The sequence below is a fragment of the Amphiura filiformis genome, chromosome 10 (assembly GCF_039555335.1).
Source record: "Amphiura filiformis chromosome 10, Afil_fr2py, whole genome shotgun sequence".
NCBI classification, from domain to species: Eukaryota; Metazoa; Echinodermata; class Ophiuroidea; order Amphilepidida; family Amphiuridae; genus Amphiura; species Amphiura filiformis.
In genome coordinates, this window is record NC_092637.1 from 61,687,411 (window position 1) to 61,709,612 (window position 22,202).

General features: G+C 36.8%; 1 protein-coding gene across 1 annotated transcript; it reads right to left on the minus strand.

The window, feature by feature from the left end:
• Window positions 1-4,371: 4,371 nt before the first annotated feature.
• On the minus strand, window positions 4,372-20,026 carry LOC140163118 (uncharacterized). Its single transcript, XM_072186491.1, has 3 exons — window positions 19,684-20,026; window positions 8,741-9,040; window positions 4,372-5,548 (listed from the first exon to the last, which is right to left on the minus strand). The coding sequence occupies exons 1-2, from the start codon at window positions 19,943-19,945 to the stop codon at window positions 8,742-8,744; spliced, it is 561 nt and encodes a 186-aa protein (XP_072042592.1). The 5' UTR covers window positions 19,946-20,026; the 3' UTR covers window positions 4,372-5,548; window position 8,741.
• Window positions 20,027-22,202: the final 2,176 nt, after the last annotated feature.

Sequence of the window (22,202 nt, forward strand, 5' to 3'; positions counted from 1 at the left end):
TTGACGCCTGTATGTGGGTTTCTGACAAATTTCAGTCCCAAAAGTGTGAATCTATTTCTTTTTTTGCACCACATTTCAACAGTTTAGCTTCAAAATGGGAAAATTTTCCTCGCGCTTCGCGCGCATTAGTACTATAATTCAAGATTTTTCCGTGGCAACCCCATCCCTCCAATGTCAAAAAGAAATCTAGGCCACTGAGGAAAACGGTCGTGGACAATATACAAATAGGTCAAAACTGAGGAGTTTTCAAGGGGATAACCCCCTTAATACTTTTTTGGTATGCTTTGGTGGGGCGGCAGGGAGCGGCTTTGCCTAGGGCGGCAAATCCCTAGGAACGGCCCTGGTTCTGACTGATGAATATTGGTTAGGCCTATACATAACAAATTAATATTAGTAGAGCAAATGATGTCTCAAATGACTAAACATTAGTCATGTGACTTTCCCATTTATATAGTCAGTCACAAATTTAGTTAGTCATAAATTCATGACAAATTAATATTAGTAGAGTACAAATGATGTCTAGAATGACTGAACGTCAGTCATGTGACTTTCCCTTTTAGTCAGTCACAAATTTAGTTAGTAGTAGGGCAATGGATGTCTAAAATGATCATACATTAGTCATGCAACTTTCTGATTAGTCATGCGACTTTCTGATTCAGTTATTCATTGTAATGACTGACCATTTAATGACTAACCATTTTTGTCATGTTATGTACACCTATAGTCAAGAATTACAACAGAACAGGTTACAGTAATTTGCAAATATGCTGACAGCTTTGCATGGATAAGAGCATCAAATCTTATGTAATGTTAGTCACTGCTTTGACTAATACTAAATACAACAGTCAACATTCAGTCTAGTGAAAGCATTTACACACAAAATTGATAAAATAACAGCTACAAAATGCAAATCCGATTTCACCGTACACACTTTCATCGATTGAGTAAATTAGGTCAGATGCACAATGACCAACTAAGTTCAGTTTTTGAGCCAAATAATATTGACCAACATAGTGATTATAGACACAAAAATTGCTATTTCGTCAATCACTGGCATGATAATATCTTGACATTATTACCACAGTAAAACTATGCTTTATCATTGTCAACTTATAGTAAGCTTACCTCGGCTTCCACTTGAGAAAGCGTACAAACCCAAGTATTATGCACTCAATAATTGAGACAAATAAAATGACACATAACAGGTATGGTATAGCACAGATCCTCTGTATAGGTTCTATATAGGAGATCCCAAGTATGGTATAGCACAGATCCTGGGTACATGTACAGGATATTGGGTATAGGTTCTATATAGGAGATCTCAAGTATGGTATAGTACAGATCCTGGGTAAAGGATCCTGGCACAAATAACCATTACGCAGTTGCACTAGAACATTACGGCGCGGGAATTTTGAATATCGCGTGCTGAGAGACGGCTGTTTTTATTTATTTTTATGGTCAATATAAGTTTGCTTTAAATAAAACCATGTGATTTGCCTGCTTGATTATTATTTTTCTACCATAAAAGGCTGAATGTTATGATTGCCGAAGACTTCCTTACGGTGTCCCATCGACGCCAAAAAAAAAAAATCAAAAAATCAAAAACAAAAATAAACCCCCCAAAGGGATATGTGCTATACCATATTTTGGATATCCTAGATAGAACCTATACCCAGGATCCTATACCCAGGATCTGTGCTATACCATACTTGGGATCTCCTATATAGAACCTATACCCAAGATCCTATACCCAGGATCTGTGCTATACCATACTTGGGATCTCCTATATAGAACCTATACCCAAGATCCTATACCCAGGATCTGTGCTATACCATACTTGGGATCTCCTATATAGAACCTATACCCAGGATCCTATACCCAGGATCTGTGCTATACCATACTTGGGATCTCCTTTATAGAACCTATACCCAAGATCCTATACCCAGGATCTGTGCTATGCCATACTTGGGATCTCCTATATAGGACCTATACCCAGGATCCTATACCCAGGATCTGTGCTATACCATACTTGGGATCTCCTATATAGAACCTATACCCAGGATCTGTGCTATACCATACTTGGGATCTCCTATATCCAAGATCCTATACCCAGGATCTGTGCTATACCATACTTGGGATCTCCTTTATAGAACCTATACCCAAGATCCTATACCCAGGATCTGTGCTATACCATACTTGGGATCTCCTATATAGAACCTATACCCAGGATCTGTGCTATACCATACTTGGGATCTCCTATATAGAACCTGGGGTCCAGACTGAATGTAGCTCAATCGCGAACATTAGGAATTAGGACCCGGCTTTGAAGGAGACTAGTTTTTACCATTACGTCATTGCACTAGAGCATGTCGGCGCTGGAATTTTGAATATCACGTGTTGAGAGTCGGCTGTTTTTATTCGTTTTTATGGTCAATATAAGTTTGCTTGAAATAGAACCATGTGATTCGCCTGCTTGATAATTATTTTTCTAACATATAAGGCTTAATGTTATGATTGCCGGAGACTTAATACGTAAACATTGAGGCAAACAAAACAAAAGGCATTCACACAATTTTTACTCACAAGTTTTCGTTTGTTTATTTATAAATATCCAATAATTAACAATGCATACGATAATACTATAATTATTAACTTAAAGTATATAATTAATATTAACACAAAATACGTTAACAACACGAAGTCAAATATATTTACATGAATTGATGATTAAAACAAGTATATTTCTTCACAAAACAAGTATATTTCTTCACAAATTTCAGCTGAAAACATAAAACAAGCTTAAACACTTTGTTTGTACATTAACGGTTTGACAATTTTCTTGATAAAAAAAAAGATAAAAAAACTACACATTTCATGGCAAACATGATAAATATTTCCACGTAGTTTTAAGAGTGTAGCAAGTAGAAATCAAGATCACAAATGACACCCTGATCAAGTTTGACTCTTATTTTTACGGGTGTATATCAATCATCAAACCGCTTTGACACAAAGCAAATAACAATACACAGTAAAAATCATCATGTAAGAATATGTACACAAAATATTTACAATATTATTATTTATGTCCTTCCAAAGAAGAGCATCTTTTTAGAAAACTGAAGTAAACTTTTTACTTACAAATTTTGGCTAGCTGCAGACCTGTAACTTAGGCCTTATACAAAACCGATTTTGTATTTTTAAATACTCCTTTTTGTTTCTCTTAATTATACCCGTAACTTCTATGTTATTCAATGTTTAAATTTTGAACTAAATATCACTTTTTTTCAAAAAATGATATGCATTTTTTAAAAATATTTTTACTATTCATCAACAGGAACTTCCTTTCAACTTTCAACTGCTCAACTTTACATTCAATCACACACTTTATTTAACCAAAGGCATAGGCAATTACAACCCTCGTGTAATGCACCGTAATAGCCATATAGCCAATCACAACCCCTATGTATTACACCCTTAACAATGTTCATTACTCACTTCTAATAGCCATATAGCCAATCACAACCCTTATGTAATACACCCTTATCGCTGTCAATTGCTCGCTCTTTAAAACTCTCTTTCGCCCTTGTCGTCATGATTATCGCAGGCGATTATTGCATATTCTCCCATTTATTACCATTGGTGAAATTTGAAAATTGTTGAAGACGTTGTGCGTTGAAAAGTCGGCCATGCTTATTATTGTCACAATTATTAGTTTAATTTTTACGTGACGTAACAACAGTGGACTATTTTCTTAATAATGGTACCTTGCTCGTTAACCTAAGACTGTAATATGAAGCAAATATTCTATAAAATTACAGTATGCAATTATCATGACGACATGATTTCAATTATAAGCGATGGTCCCTTTCTATTTTTTCAAAACTTTCTTAAAAACACGTTTTATGAAGTGCGTGCTTATTGGTTAGGATGACTCGTGTACGCATACTTGAGATTCAGTGGTCCCATGGAAAACATCTCCGTTTTCTTTTACACCGAGACATAAATCTCAAATAAGTTGCACAGTATCTCGGCCGTAACGAGTTATCCAATCTTCCAATCATCTATAATTAATAAAGCAGAAACAAGGACCAAATTCTTGAACATGACATTGAGTACCGTATCTGCCCTCCGTATTAGCATACAATATTGCTCCTTTGAGGCCGGGCTGACTGACATGATTGCCTCTTTATTAAAATACCAGTATCTGATGTGTCATTTTGACTTCGCGACTGATCAAAACACCTTTTACCTGTCTTCCAAATAATTGTAATTTACTTTTCAAAACGGGTATTTTTAATTCGGAGGACAGGTAATACTTGTTGGTGCAAATGGCATTATACAACAGGCGATAGGCAATACCGTGGTTCACACGTTAAGGCCAGAGTAATGGAAGACACATTCGTCCACGACCGAATTTGAGATTTTTTGATATTTATCAACACTAAGATGTATTCTTTCACTTGAAACTGATAAACTACAACTTGCTAATATTTATTCGTATTTTTGCTTGATTTATTTCACTCTTTTCAACTCTAAAAAGTCACATGGCTCAAGACAGCTTAGTAAATTGGCGGGAAATAATGAGTCAGAAATACGCGAATGCGAAATATTGTGATTACGCGCGCGATTCGCGTCGCGTGACGCGGCGCAACTCTGCGCGTATGTCCAACGCAGTCAAGGCGCATTCGGTATGTTGTTAACGCCAGCAAATGTGGTGTAAACAAAACAAAAATTTGCAGTCAAAATGCCACTTAGATTTTTTAATTATTTTGAATTTTGGCGCACTGAAAGCAGAGATTATAGATTCATTGGTGCAAAAAGATGCATATTTAGACCATGCACCAGATACAGCTTTTACAAGTGTGAAAGTCTTACCGTTTTAAAATTTAAGGACGTTTTATGCATAATTTTGACATTTTTTTACTAAAACGTCGATTTCTTAGAGTTCACCTTTGACAATATTGCGTGATTTTTGTGACAAGATAACTCGAAAAATAAGCAAGCAAAGGGTAAACTTTTGGCACTATCCTTTAGAGTACATCAAAGTCTAGGGAAGGTTTTTTCATTTTTTCAAAATATTTGTTTTAAACAAAAATATACACCATTATGTGCAATTTTTAGCTTAATAGAGTGACAAAATGGCTTTTTTGTTCTCTCCCATTACTCTGCCCTTAACATGGTAAAGGTTCAATATTCAAGAATACGGACCCAGTATGCCATTTACTTCCTTATCGTGTATTTATTCTTACTTCTCATTTCCCAATGCCTTGTTTCCCTTCTCATATACTTTCGTGTTTCCTTTAGTATTCTTCTCTCTGCGCACGCTAATCTTTGGGGAAATCTCTTTCCACTGTGACATTTATGAATATTAATAAGATCTGGGCATTCCTTGCCGCCATTTTTAGGTCTTTGAATGACTACTCTATACCTGCGTTTGAGTCCTAATTTACAGATTGTAACGCACGGTGCCCAACCTCCCCATTCTCCTACTAAGCAATTCAATGGTGTCAGAACTCCAGCACCACTTCACCAGTTGTCTCTCCAGATACTGAAAGAACAAAAGCATACACAAAGATACGTCTAAGATACGTCTTTCTTTCTTTCTTTCTTTCTTTCTTTCTTTCTTTCTTTTCTTTCTTTCTTTCTTTCTTTCTTTCTTTCTTTCTTTCTTTCTTTCTTTCTTTCTCTCTCTCTCTCTCTCTCTCTCTCTCTCTCTCTCTCTCTCTCTCTCTCTCTCTCTTTCTTTCTTTCTTTCTTTCTTTCTTTCTTTCTTTCTTTCTTTCTTTCTTTCTTTCTTTCTTTCTTTCTTTCTTTCTTTCTTTCTTTCTTTCTTTCTTTCTTTCGTTCTTTCTTTCTTTCTTTCTTTCTTTCTTTCTTTCTTTCTTTCTTTCTTTCTTTCTTTCTTTCTTTCTTTCTTTCTTTCTTTCTTTCTTTCTTTCTTTCTTTCTTTCTTTCTTTCTTTCTTTCTATAGACACATTGCTACATGAAACTATCGTATGGTCCAAGAGATAGCAAGAATTTCTTTGACAAAAATGACCAGGTGTCTTGTTATGATAGTTGGATAGAACATCCCATGGGACATCTGAAAAGTGATGTCTTGAGTGTTGTGAGCGGTGGAGCGTGACATCAGAGGTCAATGACCTCAAATTTGACCCGTTTTCATGTATAATTCGTATTATGCATGCCATTTATTAACAACAGCCTCGATTTTCACATTTTTGGTGTCTAATGAAAGATATTAAAATTATCTATTAAACAAACCCAATATCAATGAGATTTGAAAATGTTTCGACCCTAATTTTGAGCCCAAAACGTCAAAATTTAGCATTTGTACCCATATTTTGCAAATTGACCTGACATAAAACTTATAATTTCATGAAAAGCGTGAATGTATTACTTAAACATTCTTACTCAAAAACTGACCCATTATGTTCACAAAAAGATGAATAAAAACAATGTGTGTGGGTAAAGTCGTTTTTGGGCAAGGACATTTAAAGTGCAATGACCTCTTAAATTTACTATGTAAGAGGTTTTCTGCACATATAGACTGTGGGCTATGCTAACCCCACTCCCCCCTAGGGGGATTTATGGAGGCAGGTATTTTTGGGACCCTAATGCATTGAGGTTTTGAAATCCACTTGCCTGCACATTGGCCAGCGGTGGGTGAGGCGATGAGGGCGCTTTTTTTCAAAATGGCCGCCAAAATCACAAAAATCAACATAACTAGGCCAGTGAAGCTCCTAGTAGCATAATTATAATGTCTACACCCATGTTTTTAGGGTCAAGGAATCCAATAGTATCACTTACATCAACAGGGGACCTAAATTTCCAAGATGGCTGCCAAAATGTCAAAATGGCCGACATTGAAAAATGGAAATTATCTATATCTCGGTCCTTGAAGCTCCAGCAAGCATAATTTTGATGTCTATAACCATGTTTGCAGGATCAAGGAGTCCAATAAAATCACTAAGAACAGCCCAGGATGGCATTCCAAGATGGCTGCCACTGAATTTTAAAATGGCTGCCATTTAAATCAATTGTGTATATATCGCAGTCGTTGAAGCTCTAATGAGCATGTCTCTGATGCATTATGCAGTATTGTCGGAATCAAGGATTCCAGCCAATACATTTAGGTTTTGAAATCCGCTTGCCTTCACATTGGCCAGCGGTGGGTGAGTCGTTGAGAGCGCTTTTTCAAAATGGCATCAATAATGACACCATAAATAATCAACGACATGTCTATTACCTAAACACAAGAAGTATCAAAGCCTTAGTAGTATAAGTGGGTAAGTGCAATAGCTGTCCTGTGAACATTTGGCAATATAATTATATATTGTACTCATATACACATGTCAGCTACACATGGCAGCTATTGCACTTACCCACTTGGGCACTCAACAGTCGATGTCCCAACTCCAAGATCAACGACTAATCTAATCCTATTCAGTAACTATATAAGTAAAAGGATTAATTCTAGGAAAAAAATGAAACGATAGCTAAGAGTAGCTTGATGACGTAGCTCCCAGTTGCTGATTGATGCTGGGTTTACTGTACTGGTGATACTTGGGCACTCAACAGTCGATGTCCCAACTCCAAGATCAACGACTAATCTAATCCTATTCAGTAACTATATAAGTAAAAGGATTAATTCTAGGAAAAAAATGAAACGATAGCTAAGAGTAGCTTGATGACGTAGCTCCCAATTGTTGGTTGGTACTGGGGTATCTATCTAATGCTGGTATTGGTGATGATAAAGTAGCTACCAACTGATTGTTGCTGGGTTTAGCTATCTACTGCTGATATTGGCGTTGATGAAGTAACTTCCTATTGCTGATAGGTGTTGATGAAGCAGCTTTCTATTGAAGTAAATGTTCATTGGCGCTAAGGTAGCCATCTACTGCTAATATTGGTGTTGACGAAGTAGCTATCAATTCCTGCTTGTTGCTGTGTTAGCAATCTACTGCTGACATTGGTGTTGATGAAGTAGCTTCCTTTTGCTGATTGTGTTGATGAAGTAGCTTTCAATTGTTCACTGGCAATAAGGTAGCTACCTACTGCTGATATTGGTGTTGATGAATAAGCTTTCAATTGTTCATTGGCTCTAATGTAGCCATCTACTGCTGATATTGGTCTTGAAGAAGTAGCTTCATATTGCTGATTGCTGCTGGGTTAGCTATCTACTGCTGATATTGGTGTTGATGAAGTAGCATCCAATTGCTGATTGTCGTTGATGAAGTAGCTTTCAACCTTATTGTTCATTGGCTCTAAGCTAGCTATCTACTGCTGATATTGGTGTTGATATAGTAGCTTCCAATTGCCGATTGTTGCTAATGTAGCTATCCACTACTGATATTGGTGTTGATGAAGTAGCTTCCAATTGCTGATTGTTTCTAAGCTAGCTTTCAACTGCTGATATATGTGTTCAAAATTAGGATCGAAACATTTTCAAATCTCATTGATATTGGGTTTGTTTGATAGATAATTTCAATATCTTTCATTAGACACCAAAAATGTGAAAATCGAGGCTGTTGTTAATAAATGGCATGCATAATACGAATTATACAGGAAAACGGGTCAAATTTGAGGTCATTGACCTCTGATGTCACGCTCCACCGCTCACGACACTCAAGACATCACTTTTCAGATGTCCCATGGGATGTTCTATCCAACTATCATAACAAGACACCTGGTCATTTTTGTCAAAGAAATTCTTGCTATCTCTTGGACCAGTATATTCACCTTAGCGAACTTGGGACCATTTATTCACTAGTATCTCTTTGGCATCGACTAAACTGCACTCTTTCAATGCCTCAACTATTGCCTTTCTTGTTCCCTTTTCTCCATTACTTTGTCTCCAGGTTTCTAACACACGAATTGACTGAAGTTTAAAATCCCTTGTGTCTGCAATCCGCTCAGCATTCTCAATAGCTGACCCCTTCATGCCAAGTTCCCTGAAAAGATGCATTAGGTCATGGCGCTCAAGATCAGCCTTACATGCAATGTCATTTATGTCGTTGTCAGACACCTTCACATCCATACCTGCAGGAAAGAAAAACATTAAAAGTACAATTGACTGTAACATTTGCACTTCATCATAAATATATTTTTAAATAATATAAACACCAGTGATAGATAATAAACACTTTGCTATTATTTTAAATTAAGATATATATACCATAGCACTCTGGTTAATTAGAATGCACGATGTTATTTGCCTGTCGGGAGAAATAAATGTTGAGGAAAAGATAAGTATAAAATAGAGCTCGTCATATGTGCTTCAAGAAACATAAATATCAGTCATTGGCCTAAGCAACCCCAATCTGTCAACTGGTGATCTTTGAACTCTTTATATTTGATTCCTCTAAACAAATTTGGTGCCCACCGAGACAAACCTAGTTTGTCTGGCACTGGTTAACACTCATCGAAATACAAAGTAGGGGTGTTGTTGCAACATAATTTATTTTTTGATACACGGCTCTTCTATCCATTGATAACAAAATAAGTACAAACATTCCCATGTAATTTAGCTATGATAATGTAACAGCATTAAAAAATCAATAGACTAGGGACACAGCCAGATCAAGCAAAAAAGGCGGGCCTCCTATATTACAGTGAAGGCGCGCGTAAAACGTTCGAGCATAGCAAAAGTACATGGTGCACATTTATAGTTTTGGGCAGGAATAAACACTAGGTCAAGGGTTTGCTTTGGGTAAAACATGAGACTTGCCATTATGCTTGGTTGGAAATGTGACGTATATAACTCAAGAGCAAAATCAAAATGATGATTTTACCATGATTTTACCACATTAACTACACTACCCAAAAAAAGTTTCTTTATGGTTAGGAAATTTACCCACTATTAAAATCTAGTGACTAATTTTGTACGTTTTTTAAATAATCGCATGCGAGTGGTTGTCCTACGCATTTTGACACCTCAATCACTATTCTACGACACTCCTGAGAAAAGATATGAATGTTTAAGTAACACGAGGTCGAAAAATAAAAATTGCAAAAAGGCCTATTCAAGTTTTCAGCATAAAAGACCACACAAAACAACAAACATGCAGATAACATTTTTTGTTTAATTGCTGAGCACATTTCTGGCATCATACTGCCGCTTCCAACTTCACTTGAGATTAATCTCTTTCTTTACCAGTCTTTCAATACTTTGTGTGTCCACCGTTGGCTTCCCTTACAGCAGCCACGTGGCGTCTCATGCTCCTAATAAGGCGTCAAATGTTACCTTGCTCAACCCCATTCCACTCGTTGATAACGATGCGACGCAATCCCACCAGAGTTGCATCTGCCTTTATCTTCTTGTTGACTCGTCTCTTGTGCTGATCCCAAATGTTCTCCAAGGGGTTAAGATCAGGGCTTCTGGAGGGCCACTCAAGTGTCTCAATTCCTTCTGCTTCCAGGAATGCAGCTGTAATCATGACCTGTTTTGAATCCCTTTTCCAAATCCATCTCTCAAAACGTAAATGTCTTAGTACCCACTCACCTTTGTTTTTGATCATTCATCTGCACAATAAGCAAAGGATTATCTAATATGCATCAATTAAAATGTTTTAAATTAAAATTGAAAAGGCGGGAATAATGACATCGTCTTGGATCAGTGAATTAGCTCTAAAACCATTGAATAGGCTTCTTTGCAATTTTCATTTTCGACCTCGTGTTACTTAAACATTCATATCTTTTCTCAGGAGTATCGTAGGGTAGTGATTGAGGTGTCAAAATGCGCAGGAAAATCTCCCGCATGCGATTATTTAGCAAACGTACAAAATTGGTCGCTAGATTTTAATATTGGGTAAAAAGGGATTCCAAGTTACTATTATTTTTATCACCCCATACCATTGTACAATAGGATAGGTATATAAGCACCAAAGTGTTGTAAAGTGTTTGGAGGGAATCCTGGTTTAAAAATGGTCTGACTTTCCTAATTATGCCGTTATATTTTGAAACAATCTTTGATATATGGGATGTATGGGTCTTCCATGAAAGGTTGTTATCAATTAAAATACCTAGGAAAGGACCAGCCCTATCCAAAACACAAATAAGCGCCAGTAGGCGCAGTGCGGTGGGGTGTGCACTATACATGACCTAAACTGAAAGCATCCTGAGATTCAGAACAGTTTGGGTATCCAGATTGCAGGCGATACCTCTCGGTCGAGGACGGGGTGGTCAAGTGCTTTAGATTTTTAGGTTACACCTCACTTTTTAGGTTACACCTCCTCACTACCCCATGTAATAGATTATCTACCAAAAAACGTTGACAACGTAAAGAAATCAGCAAGTTTAAAAAACCCACCTCGGCTCACTTTTTGAAACTTGGTCCCATTTGTAAAAGATACTGATTTAAACTTTATCATATTTATATAAATTTAAAACATTTCCAGTAGTGTTATATGTATCTTTAATGTTCAAATGCGATTTTAATTTGTAAGCTTTCTGAAACGGCTTGAAAGGTTATTATCTTGTTCTTGCATGGTAAACCAATATCCTATTGTGTTTTGTTTTATAATAATCATGATTAATGATTAAATTAAACGAATAACAAGTAGGCTTGTAATCTTGTTGGAAACGCTGTATTCTGTTGAAATAAAATAAAAACAGTGATTTGGTGTTGGTGTTCAAAATGGGACCAAGTTTCAAAAAGTGAGCCGAGGTGGGTTTTTTAAACTTGCTGATTTCTTTACGTTGTCAACGTTTTTTTGGTAGATTTCTTTTCTTTTTATGAATGTAGCCAATCAGCTCCAAGCTTGGAAAGTCATCAAGTTACGAAGTGCTCCATAAAACGAATAAAACGAAAAATAGATGTTTGAGATTGCTATTCTTGATTCATGACAATAAAAAATAAATTTTTAAAACTTGCTCGTCACGCGTGACTGTAATGTTAATATACATTTTAATACACGTAAATATGTAAAGAAAATGTAAATATGAACAACACACACCCAATGTTAACAATGCCAGAGAGACACAGAGAGTAAGTCCGATTTAGGCCTACTTCAAGTCGGAACTGGTTAATGCGCATATATTTAAGCCTATACTACGGAAGCGTCTAAATGCCCCGACTAGGCAAGATAATCGTGTTTTAATGTTTGTGGTTCTTTGTAGCCCTGCGGGCAATTTACTTAGCTATCCGAATTTCGCGGTTTGTGGTTCTTTGTATAGACCTTTGGGGCAACCTAGTTGGATATTCCTATTAAGCGGCGGTTGTCGGCGATCTTTCGTGGTTTGTTGTTTTTCAGCAAGCCCTGCCCTCTATCGGGAGCTAATTTATAGTTTAAGCTTGTTGGATATCCAAATTTCGCGGTTTGTGGTTCTTTGTAGCCCTGCGGGGGCAATCTAGTTGCATATCCAACTTTCGCGGTTTGTGGTTCTTTATAGCCCTGCGGGCAATCTAGTTGGATATCAATATTGAGCGGCAGTTGTTGCTGATCTTTCGCGGTTCGTGGTCTTAATTTGTTGGATATCCATATTTCATGGCTTGTGGTTCTTTATAATCGATAGGCCTGCGGGCAATCTAGTTGGATATCCAAATTTCGCGGTTTGTAGTTCTTTGTAGCCCTGCGGGCCAATCTAGTTGGATATCCCTATTAAGCGGCTGTTATCGGCGATCTTTTGTGGTTTGTGGTTTGAATTTACCTCATCAAGCCCTGCCCTCTATCGGGAGCTAATTTATAGTTTAAGCTTGTTGGATATCCATATTTCGTGGTTTGTGGTTCTTTGAAGCCCTGTGGGGCAATAGTTGCATATCCAAATTTCGCGGTTTGTGGTTCTTTATAGCCCTGCGGGCAATCTAGTTGGATATCAATATTGAGCGGCAGTTGTTGGCGATCTTTCGCGGTTTGTGGTCTCAATTTGTTGGATATCCATATTTCGCGGTTTGTGGTTCTTTATAATCGATAGGCCTACGGGCAATCTGGTTGGATATCCAAATTTCGCGGTTTGTGGTTCATTGTAGCCCTGCGGGGCAATCTAGTTGGATATCCCTATTAAAAGGCGGTTGTCGGCGATCTTTCGCGGTTTGTGATTTGAATTTATCTTATCAAGCCCAGCCCTCTATCGGGAGCTAATTTATAATGTAAACTTGTTGGATATATCCATATTTCGTGGTGTGTGATTCTTTGTAGCCCTGCGGGGCAATGTAGTTGGATATCCAAATTCGCGGTTTGTGGTTCTTTATAGTACTGTGGGGAAATCTAGTTGGATATCAATATCTAGCGGCAGTTGTTGGTGATCTTTCGCGGTTTGTGATTTTAATTTGTGACAATTTATAATATTTATTCCAAATATAATTTCAGTCTGAGCTGTGAACAGAGCCACTGATAAATTGTTTGTTTGATGAAAAAAATAATATCACCATACCAATGGGTGTTCAAAATGGTGTTATTCTTGATTTATGACAATAAATTGGTTAATAAAACATTGAAAAAAAAAGGTGGTGGGAAGTTTCGAACTTGAGCAAAAAGTCATAAATGGCTTAGAAGTCCATGGCCTTAACCGCTTCACCACGGGGACGTCTCGATATAACGACGTGTAAAAGTGGAGTATTAATTAATATGAATGTATGCTGTGGTCCGGAAAGAATAAAAGAATTGTGAAAAACTTGATTTTTTGGCGAATGGGATCCAGAATTTGTATGGAGGGTATCCAGGAAAATGCTAGGGTATATTTGGAAGTGAATCTCAAAAGGTAGTGCGACAGTGACAGCCATGTATGGCTGTAGCAGTGTCGAAAGATTCTGGATATCAGTATGATTAGCTATGATTTGCCACTAATTTTGGCTATAAAATACCGCGTGAAATGAAGCAAGAATGTTTGTTTATTATCAAACAATCGGATTGACTGTAAGATTGGTGTAACATTTTGAATTAATGAGTTATTAAAATATTACACTTTGGACAGTAAATAAGATTTAGCATGGTTTTAGATATATTTTGTACCCAGCGAAAATATCATAGAACAATAGCGTTTTGTTTCGTGTAAATATAGTCCCGCGGTGCATCTGTTTATTCTTCTTTATCAGTCGTTTTTTTTTAAACTTGCTGGTCAAGCTACCGCGTGACTCTAATATTTTTCAAAAGAAATAAATACATAATATTGCTGGCAATTTGAAAACAATAAGTACAAAACTATACGTCACTACGGAAAACACAATACCCTATCCTAACATTAACCTTATGCCACCTCGATCGCCGTGTAATCTTTATGGCGTTACTTTTCGTCGGCTTCATTCCATAGTGGCGTATAGGTCTGATACGTCACTATGACATGTAGAGAGGTGTACGCCACTATGACATACAATGTTTTGCCGATATGTCTTAATTACAAAATGCGTATAAAAAGTGGCGTATGGTCGATACGCCACTATGGAAAACACAACATTTAACTTTGTAAATATACGCCACATTTAATTAATCAATAGCAAATTTTGATTGATGACACTTAGAAAAATGAAAGGGAACATCATTAAAACATATGTGCCAATTTAAAAAAAAAATTAAAAACACTATACGCCACTATGGAATGGAGCCGACGATGTGTCAGTCGCATCTCTGTACCATGTAATCTGCAGGTATTTGGCTATATACCGGAAATACCCCCTTAATGACATTTAACCTCAAATCTGTGTACACCCTATAGGCCCCAGCTATAGCCGTTGCCGAAGACCAAGTCTCATTACTCTACCAGGTAATCTGTAGAAGAAGAAGCGTTTTTGGTAAAAATCAAATTTTAACCAGAATTTCTCATCCGTGACGTTTGACCCCAAATGGGTTATGTCAAATGAAGACCTGAGCGCAAGAAGACCGTAAGTCCACTTGGCCCCTCAACATGTATACACTAAAGTTACGTATAGTTTCTTAGGGTTTCATAATGTTTAATACATGTTCCAGGGTGAAAACATATTGAAAGGTTGTGAAATATTTGTTTTGGCCCCTGAACATGTATAAAACAAGAAGAAGCAGAAGAAGAAGAAGAAGAAGAAGAAGAAGAAACTACTGAAATACAAGAGTTCAGAGTTCGGCTGGACTAATACGTCGCACTGCACTACAAGCAATTAATAACGGTCTTTTCAAAGATACTAATCTTACAGGTGTGAGTGATCAGCATGATATGGTTTAATACATTTACGTACCGCGTGAACGTACCGGTGCAGCGCGGTATATTCAAAAAATGTTTTAACCTATTGCTGTGTTAGTCAATCCGATTATTACGTCACTTTCCCTTTCTTTTCTCCAATCTCGGTCACCCATCCGCTTCTCCTCTTTTCACCCTTCGACCCCCCCCCTTCACTCCCTCACTTGCCTCTGGCTTTTAAAATGGATATTCGTGATATTAAGAAACCGTTTTGAGTTTGACTTGATTGAATAGGCCTATAACCATGATAACAACATAATACTGCGAAGAAGTTAATTATAGAAAGTGACACAGATAGACCTATATAGCACTGCAGAATGGTGAAAGTATTGTTCACTTTTGGTGAAAAGTTCCAAAATTGGCACAGATATAATAAACCTGGCAGCAATGGCACATTGTTACGGGTAATCGATCAGCAACTCTATTGAATTTATTTAAATGAGGCGCCTAAATTAAGATGGGTGGTAAATAATTGTACATCAACAGTAAAGTGTGCTTTTGTGTGCATGCAACAACTCAAGCACACCCTTTAGTTGTATCAGAACAAAAGGTACCTCTCGCTCGTGCTTTCACGTGACTTTCGTTTGATCACTTATTAAAAGTAGCCTGCCTATTATAGCGTTAACTTACGCTGTCAGATCAGTTACCGATTTAATGGCGGAAGCCCTTTATCCCGAACAAATGTACCTCTCGATGAATAGCGTGTCGGTAAATCAAATCGGCACAAAGAAACAATGCGTTACCTAATCTATTTCCACTCTATGTTTATAAAAGCTCTTTGATGTTACTAGATTGATTATATACTGTCAATCACATGACGTCATCAATGAAGAATATCCCGATTGTGGACAAGATATCATTACAGCATCACCATCTGCTGAAGACGCTCCAGGTGAGAGAAAAATAAAGTAGTGTTGAAGTTAAACTGTTTATTCATTGTGTCTACCTCTACGTATGAATACCGTATCCACTCGCATAATTATGCAATAAGGCCAAATGATAAAAAAAAATTAGTCAAAAAAGAACAATGATATTGAAAAGCCGCTCTGTAATTAAAAAAACCATCAAACAATGTTTTCTATATTTTGGACCTCTTCTTCATTCATATCTAAAGGTTTTAAACTTATACCAAAATCGGAGCTTTACTAAATTGGAAATAAAAGTAGGCCTATTTGCGTCCATGCACGCGATTGTTCCAAAATTAATTTCGCGTGCATTTTAGATAGATAAAAGAGAGATTGCGATTTTCCAAACGCCGACGTAGACCGTATGTTTTTACGTACGTTAATACACACGGTATGCATCGCATGAGGCCACATATTTAATCAACGCTCGTGTGGTGGCACTATGTCCTTTAGTCAGTCATCTGGTGATTTGTTTTGCATGCAATCAGCCCGGGGTAATCAGTCGGTCGGGTCACGGATCAATGTAAAGGAATAGGCGACCGAAAAAGGTCACAAGGTCACAAGTGGTATATCATCTCTATGAACTGAATTGAAATAGGTCAGTATTTTTCCCGGCATGCTTAGTAAGCACATCCGTTTCACCATAGACCCTAGAGGATATTGAATAAACATTTGGTCACATTTTTATTTTTATCAATATGATAAAACATTAATGCAGTATACATTGGTATAAGACCTATAGACGAATCCAATTTCACGCAATCCTACACCTCAATGGCAGCCATTAGCTGGGTCCCCGTCGGCTCAATCTTACCTTAAATGTGAAATGATGCGGCCTTTATTATTATTATTATTATTATTTATTATTACACAATACTTATAGGGCGCTCTACAGCACACAGCGGAAGGTATATTAAACTGCATTCTATCACCCGTGTTACACGTAGACAAAAGAATGATGACAGTTTACAACACAAAAGAATCTAACATCGATTTTTAAGCGGCTTTAATCCACCCAATTGGGCAGTCACAACACCAGTTTGGTGTTGTGGGGACCCAATAATGGCCGACCAAATCCTGATCATGACTGGACTTGGATTCGTCTATAGTGAATCAGTAACTTTTATACCAAGTAATTGATGAGGCATAATATGCAGGGATATTAATCACCTTCCTGAATAACCAGTGTATGGTACAGGTCACGATTATTACGTCACTTCTACAGCGTATTCGCAGTCGTAGTGACGTAATAATCGGATTAACTACCATAGCAATAGATGAATACAATTTTTGAATAGATCGCATTGAACCGTAGATTTCAAAGAAATGCTGATAAGTATCTTTGACCAGAGCTGTATTATCCATACAGGACCAACGCAATATTTTGCAGTATAATCAACGCCGTCAGGCTTTGGTTCTTACAGATTCGTTCAGTACCCCCAGCAGTGCACTCTCATTATAACATATAAAACAGTGACCAAGTCGATGAGTTGCGTCATGAATACAAATATGGAAAATAGCTCCGCCCATCATTCGGGCCATCATTCAACCGCATCTATTATATAACTGGGACTCTCAAGTCATCTCAAGTGCTAGGTATCTCAATCGATTGATTTTGGTAATGCAATCAAAGCAATACAAATTTTTGAGGTCGCTTGCCAGTGTAAATCGGTTTTTTGGTTGCTATATCATTTTGAATAGATCGACGTCCCACATCGTCATCATCCCTATATCTTCGTGTTAAAAATTGCCGTGGTAGTACAGCGAATCCTATCGTTTTTCAACAGCTACGCGTCGCGATTTTGTTCGAGATAGGCCGAGCGACTCAGGCTAAGCATACCATGACTATATCATATGAGATACAACAGAGTTTCTATATTCTACACATTATTACGATTTGTGCATGCTCTCTAGTATCCCATATGATGTTTCTATTACAAGACAAAAATTTGTTTTCAGGTAAAACCAGGGTTTTGTTTCCAGTACACTCACTCGAAAAGCAGTACACTAATTAGCGGGGCCTTGCAGCTTGCTGTGGATACTTAGTATCTTTTACTGCATTTTTAAAGTAAAAAATTTGAAATCCAAAGTAAAAATTGAGATATATTTAATTTTGAGAATGACAATTATACTTTATAGGTATAAAGGAACGCGTTTAGCCCATTCAGTTAAGTTCCAGATGCACGTCCTATAACACAATGCATATGTAAACTTTCTTTATCTGTGTCAATAATAGAATATTGATTTCAACGGAGTATTGAGCTGTATGGAAAAAAATATTTATAATACAGGGTGTTGACACTGTGCGACGTCCGTCCGATGCCTAAGTTTGGAAATCCGCAATCCAAAGACGCGCGAAAACAAACACGGAATTGCCACAAAATCGCTTTCCATAGGCTTAACGTGCAAATCAGGGGTCGCGCTTTAGGCCATAAGTTGAGTTACCTTGAACTTTGAAATATATATTTGAAGGGGTATGAACGTTTGGACAGTATTTATTGTGGGACATTATAGCACCTCAGACATATCGAATTGCATTCTGAATACGAAGAATGGCCTTCTGATATCAAATAATTTTGATTTTTTTGAAATTCGCAATGTAATACACATTTTATGGCAAATCGTGAAAAATGTATATTTTGATATTTAACAGTACTCGAAGTAAACTTTATAAATCTGATGATTTCTACCTAAAGTGTATGTAGGTGGGATGAAAAGCCGACGATCAATTGAAAATTTTGACCTTTCGTATTGAAGATATGGATTTTTTTCCCAAAACACCAAAAAAAATTAGGTCTTTTGGGAAAAAATCCATATCTTCAATATGAAAGGACAAAATTTTTAATTGATCGTCGGCTTTTCCTCAAAGCTGCATACACGTTAAGACTATATCATTAAATTTATAAAATTTACTTCGAGGACTGTTATATCTCCAAAATGTGAAAAATATCAAATTTTAATAATTTGTCATTAGATTTGTATTATATCGTGAATTTAATAAAATGAAAATTATTTTATATGTCTACTTAAGGAGGTTATGAATGCAAAATAATTATTCGTTGAAACTCTTTTTGACAAAAATGGAGGTTTTCGTTGATAAACGGTGGTTATTGAAACTGGGTCCCAGCATGGATTCGAACTTCCGATCACTAGACGGACGCTCTATTATACCACCGTTTATCAGTGGGAGCTGGTAGCCTAATTGATAGAGCGTCCACCTAGTGATCGGAAGGTCGTGGGTTCGAATCCCATGCAGAGATTTTTGTTTATTTGTTGTCTTATTTTAATTGTAACACTTTGGGTTGGTAAACTGTACTTTCTTTCTACTAGTATTCAGTTTCCTCTTGTAGCGAGCAATCGTTCCCCATTGTGTTAATATTTTCTTGTACAGGATGCGCGCGTATCCCCATTTAATTACCTACTTTACAAAATAAAAGTTATTTGATGGAAATGTGATGTAAGGGTATAATAATGAGTAATTTCAATATCCTGATTGTGATGATGGAGGTAGTACGTTTTGAATAACCCTCGTAAAACAGTACAAACAGTCTCAGCCAAGACGGCTCTTTAAAGCGTGCTGGTTACAATTAAGAAAGAAATTGCACTATTTTTAGGTTTACAGGGTATACAAACCTGTACGCTCGTGGTCATTCAACGGGAGAATGTTGTTCGATCCTACGTATTCGTAATAGGATTTAGCTTTCCACATGTTTTCGATTTCCAGTGCCTTGTATTTCAACCCCAGTTGCTTTAGAGCCTCGAGGATCTCCTGTCGGGTGGCATCACTACCCTTGGTCTCACGCCAATACTCCAGTATAACCTTCGCCATTACTTTTGTTTCCTTCAACTCCTCCTTTGTTTCATCAATAACATTTTCTTTGACAGCTTGTCTCATTTTATCCAAGTCCGAACCGTCAAATAGTTGCTTCAGTAGGCGCCTAAGATCTGTACGCCGAAGCTTGCCAATCACATCTGCAATATCTTCCTCAGTCAACACCTGGGCAACTATATTGATGACAAGTAATATGGAAGGTAAATACAAAGTTAACTTCGTAGGGTATTGGCAAATCGAATGTGCATTCCTCTTCTTTTCTCTCTTCTTTATTGTTTTTTTATTTGGTCTCAGACCAATTTATTATTATCTAAATTCACTATTTGTTTTAAAAGAACACGACTTATAGTCGTACTGTACTATTGGTCACTTGTCAATTCTAACCTCTCGTCTTACATTAAAAGTTAGATTTTGCCACCAAAGTGAGCATGTTTTTATATTGTTTTGTTAAATAATATGGGCATACTTTTTACATACTTTATGCTCACAATCAAAATGTACCATTTATTGACTTTGGTTGGCTGTGGGGGACCTGGGGTGTTGTTTGTGAGGGTCGCGTGAGTATTTCAAAATACGCACCAGATTTTCTGTCACCCTCGTTGAGATTCGATGTGGTGTATTCAAGATAAGATATGGGTAAAATACTTTGACATACCAACTGATAAGGTATTGTATCTGCTCTTCCATTTAGTTTCAAGTATCCACGCTTTATGTTTTAACCCCAAGCGCTCCAAAGCATCTAGAATCTGTTGTCGACTAGCACCCTTTCCTTTCATTTCACGCCAGTACTGTAGCAAAAGTTTGGCCTCGTATTTCGGATTGTTCATCTCCTCATATTTCTCTTTGAGGATACTTTCTTTGACTGATTTTCTGATCTCATCCAACTTCGAGCCTTGAAACAATTCTTCCAGAAGTTGTTTAAGATTTCCCTCCGTAAGTGTACCAACCACATCTTCAATGTCTTCATCCGATGCAACCTGGGAATCTATATACAATATGCGGTCAAAGGTTTAAATTTTAAATTTTGGTCTCTATATGAGTATAAACCCTCGTAATTGGAATAAGATTTATGTCCATATTCCCACGAAAGGCTGGGTCCATCATAATGGCGCCCACCTTGATAAAAAAAATAAATAAAAATAAAACAAAACAAACAACAATAACAAAAAAAGAAAAGAAAAACGTACTGGCTACTTAAACCTATAATGCGTCATTGCTCTACAACGGCGCCCTGGATTTTCGAAATTCTACATTGTACACGACTGTAATGCCAAATGGTGCACTAAATACTCGTACTATTAAGGGGTACTACACCCTTGTGGTAAATTGTGACTATTTTTATTTTTCTCAAAAACTAATAACACACTGGTAACAAAAGTTATGTATATTATTGGGGCAAGGACTCCAATTACTACACTGAAATTTCAGTGACTCAAGACAAGCGGTTCAGTATATATGATAGGAAATGAGGTACATCCTAGCGGTACCTCATTTCTTATCATAAATAACGTACCGCTTGGGTCACTGAAATTCCAGGCTAGTAATTGTTTTCCTTGCCCCTATAATATACATAACTTTCGTTACCAGTGTGTTATTAGTTTTTGAAAAAAGTGCAAAAATTTATCGAAGGGTGTAGTACCCCTTAAAATAATTTAATATCTTTAAATCATTATTTGAATGAAAGAAGAAATCATTTTACAAACAACTCAAACAATAATTATGTATGTGATCTTCGTGTATCATCATTATGCTCTGAGCTCTAAAACACCTTATATCATCACACTAGCATGATAGCATCACCAGTAATTGGGAGATAATATTAACTTAGAGTTTGGCCATTGATATTTTCCACGTGTATTCCCAGTATGATAGAGAATGGTTGAAGACAAACATAATATGATAAAGAATTCACATAATTATTATGATTGCAAACAGACAAAAGTAAATTTATTCAGTTTGTGGAAAGATACGGAGTCGAATCAAAGCCATTTGTTTTTCAAAAGTTTTACTTACGATAGTTGGGCAGTTGTTTCTGCTTTTTGCTTTTGCTTGATGGTTCTCCTTCACTCTCAAGCTGTCTTTTGAGGCCCTTTTTCTATTAAGATTAAAAACAATATTTTATAGTAAATCAAAAAATACGACGTGTTTTAAATAATAAGTAATATAAGCTAACATTCCACATGGCAGGAGTTTCAAAACCAATATCTAACGTAATCGTGAATTGATTAACTTTCATCATTCTCTGCATCGATGTATTTGACCCATCTTTAATAGCAATTGTTATCTGAGATGCCTTCCTCCGCAAATCGATTAAAATTGA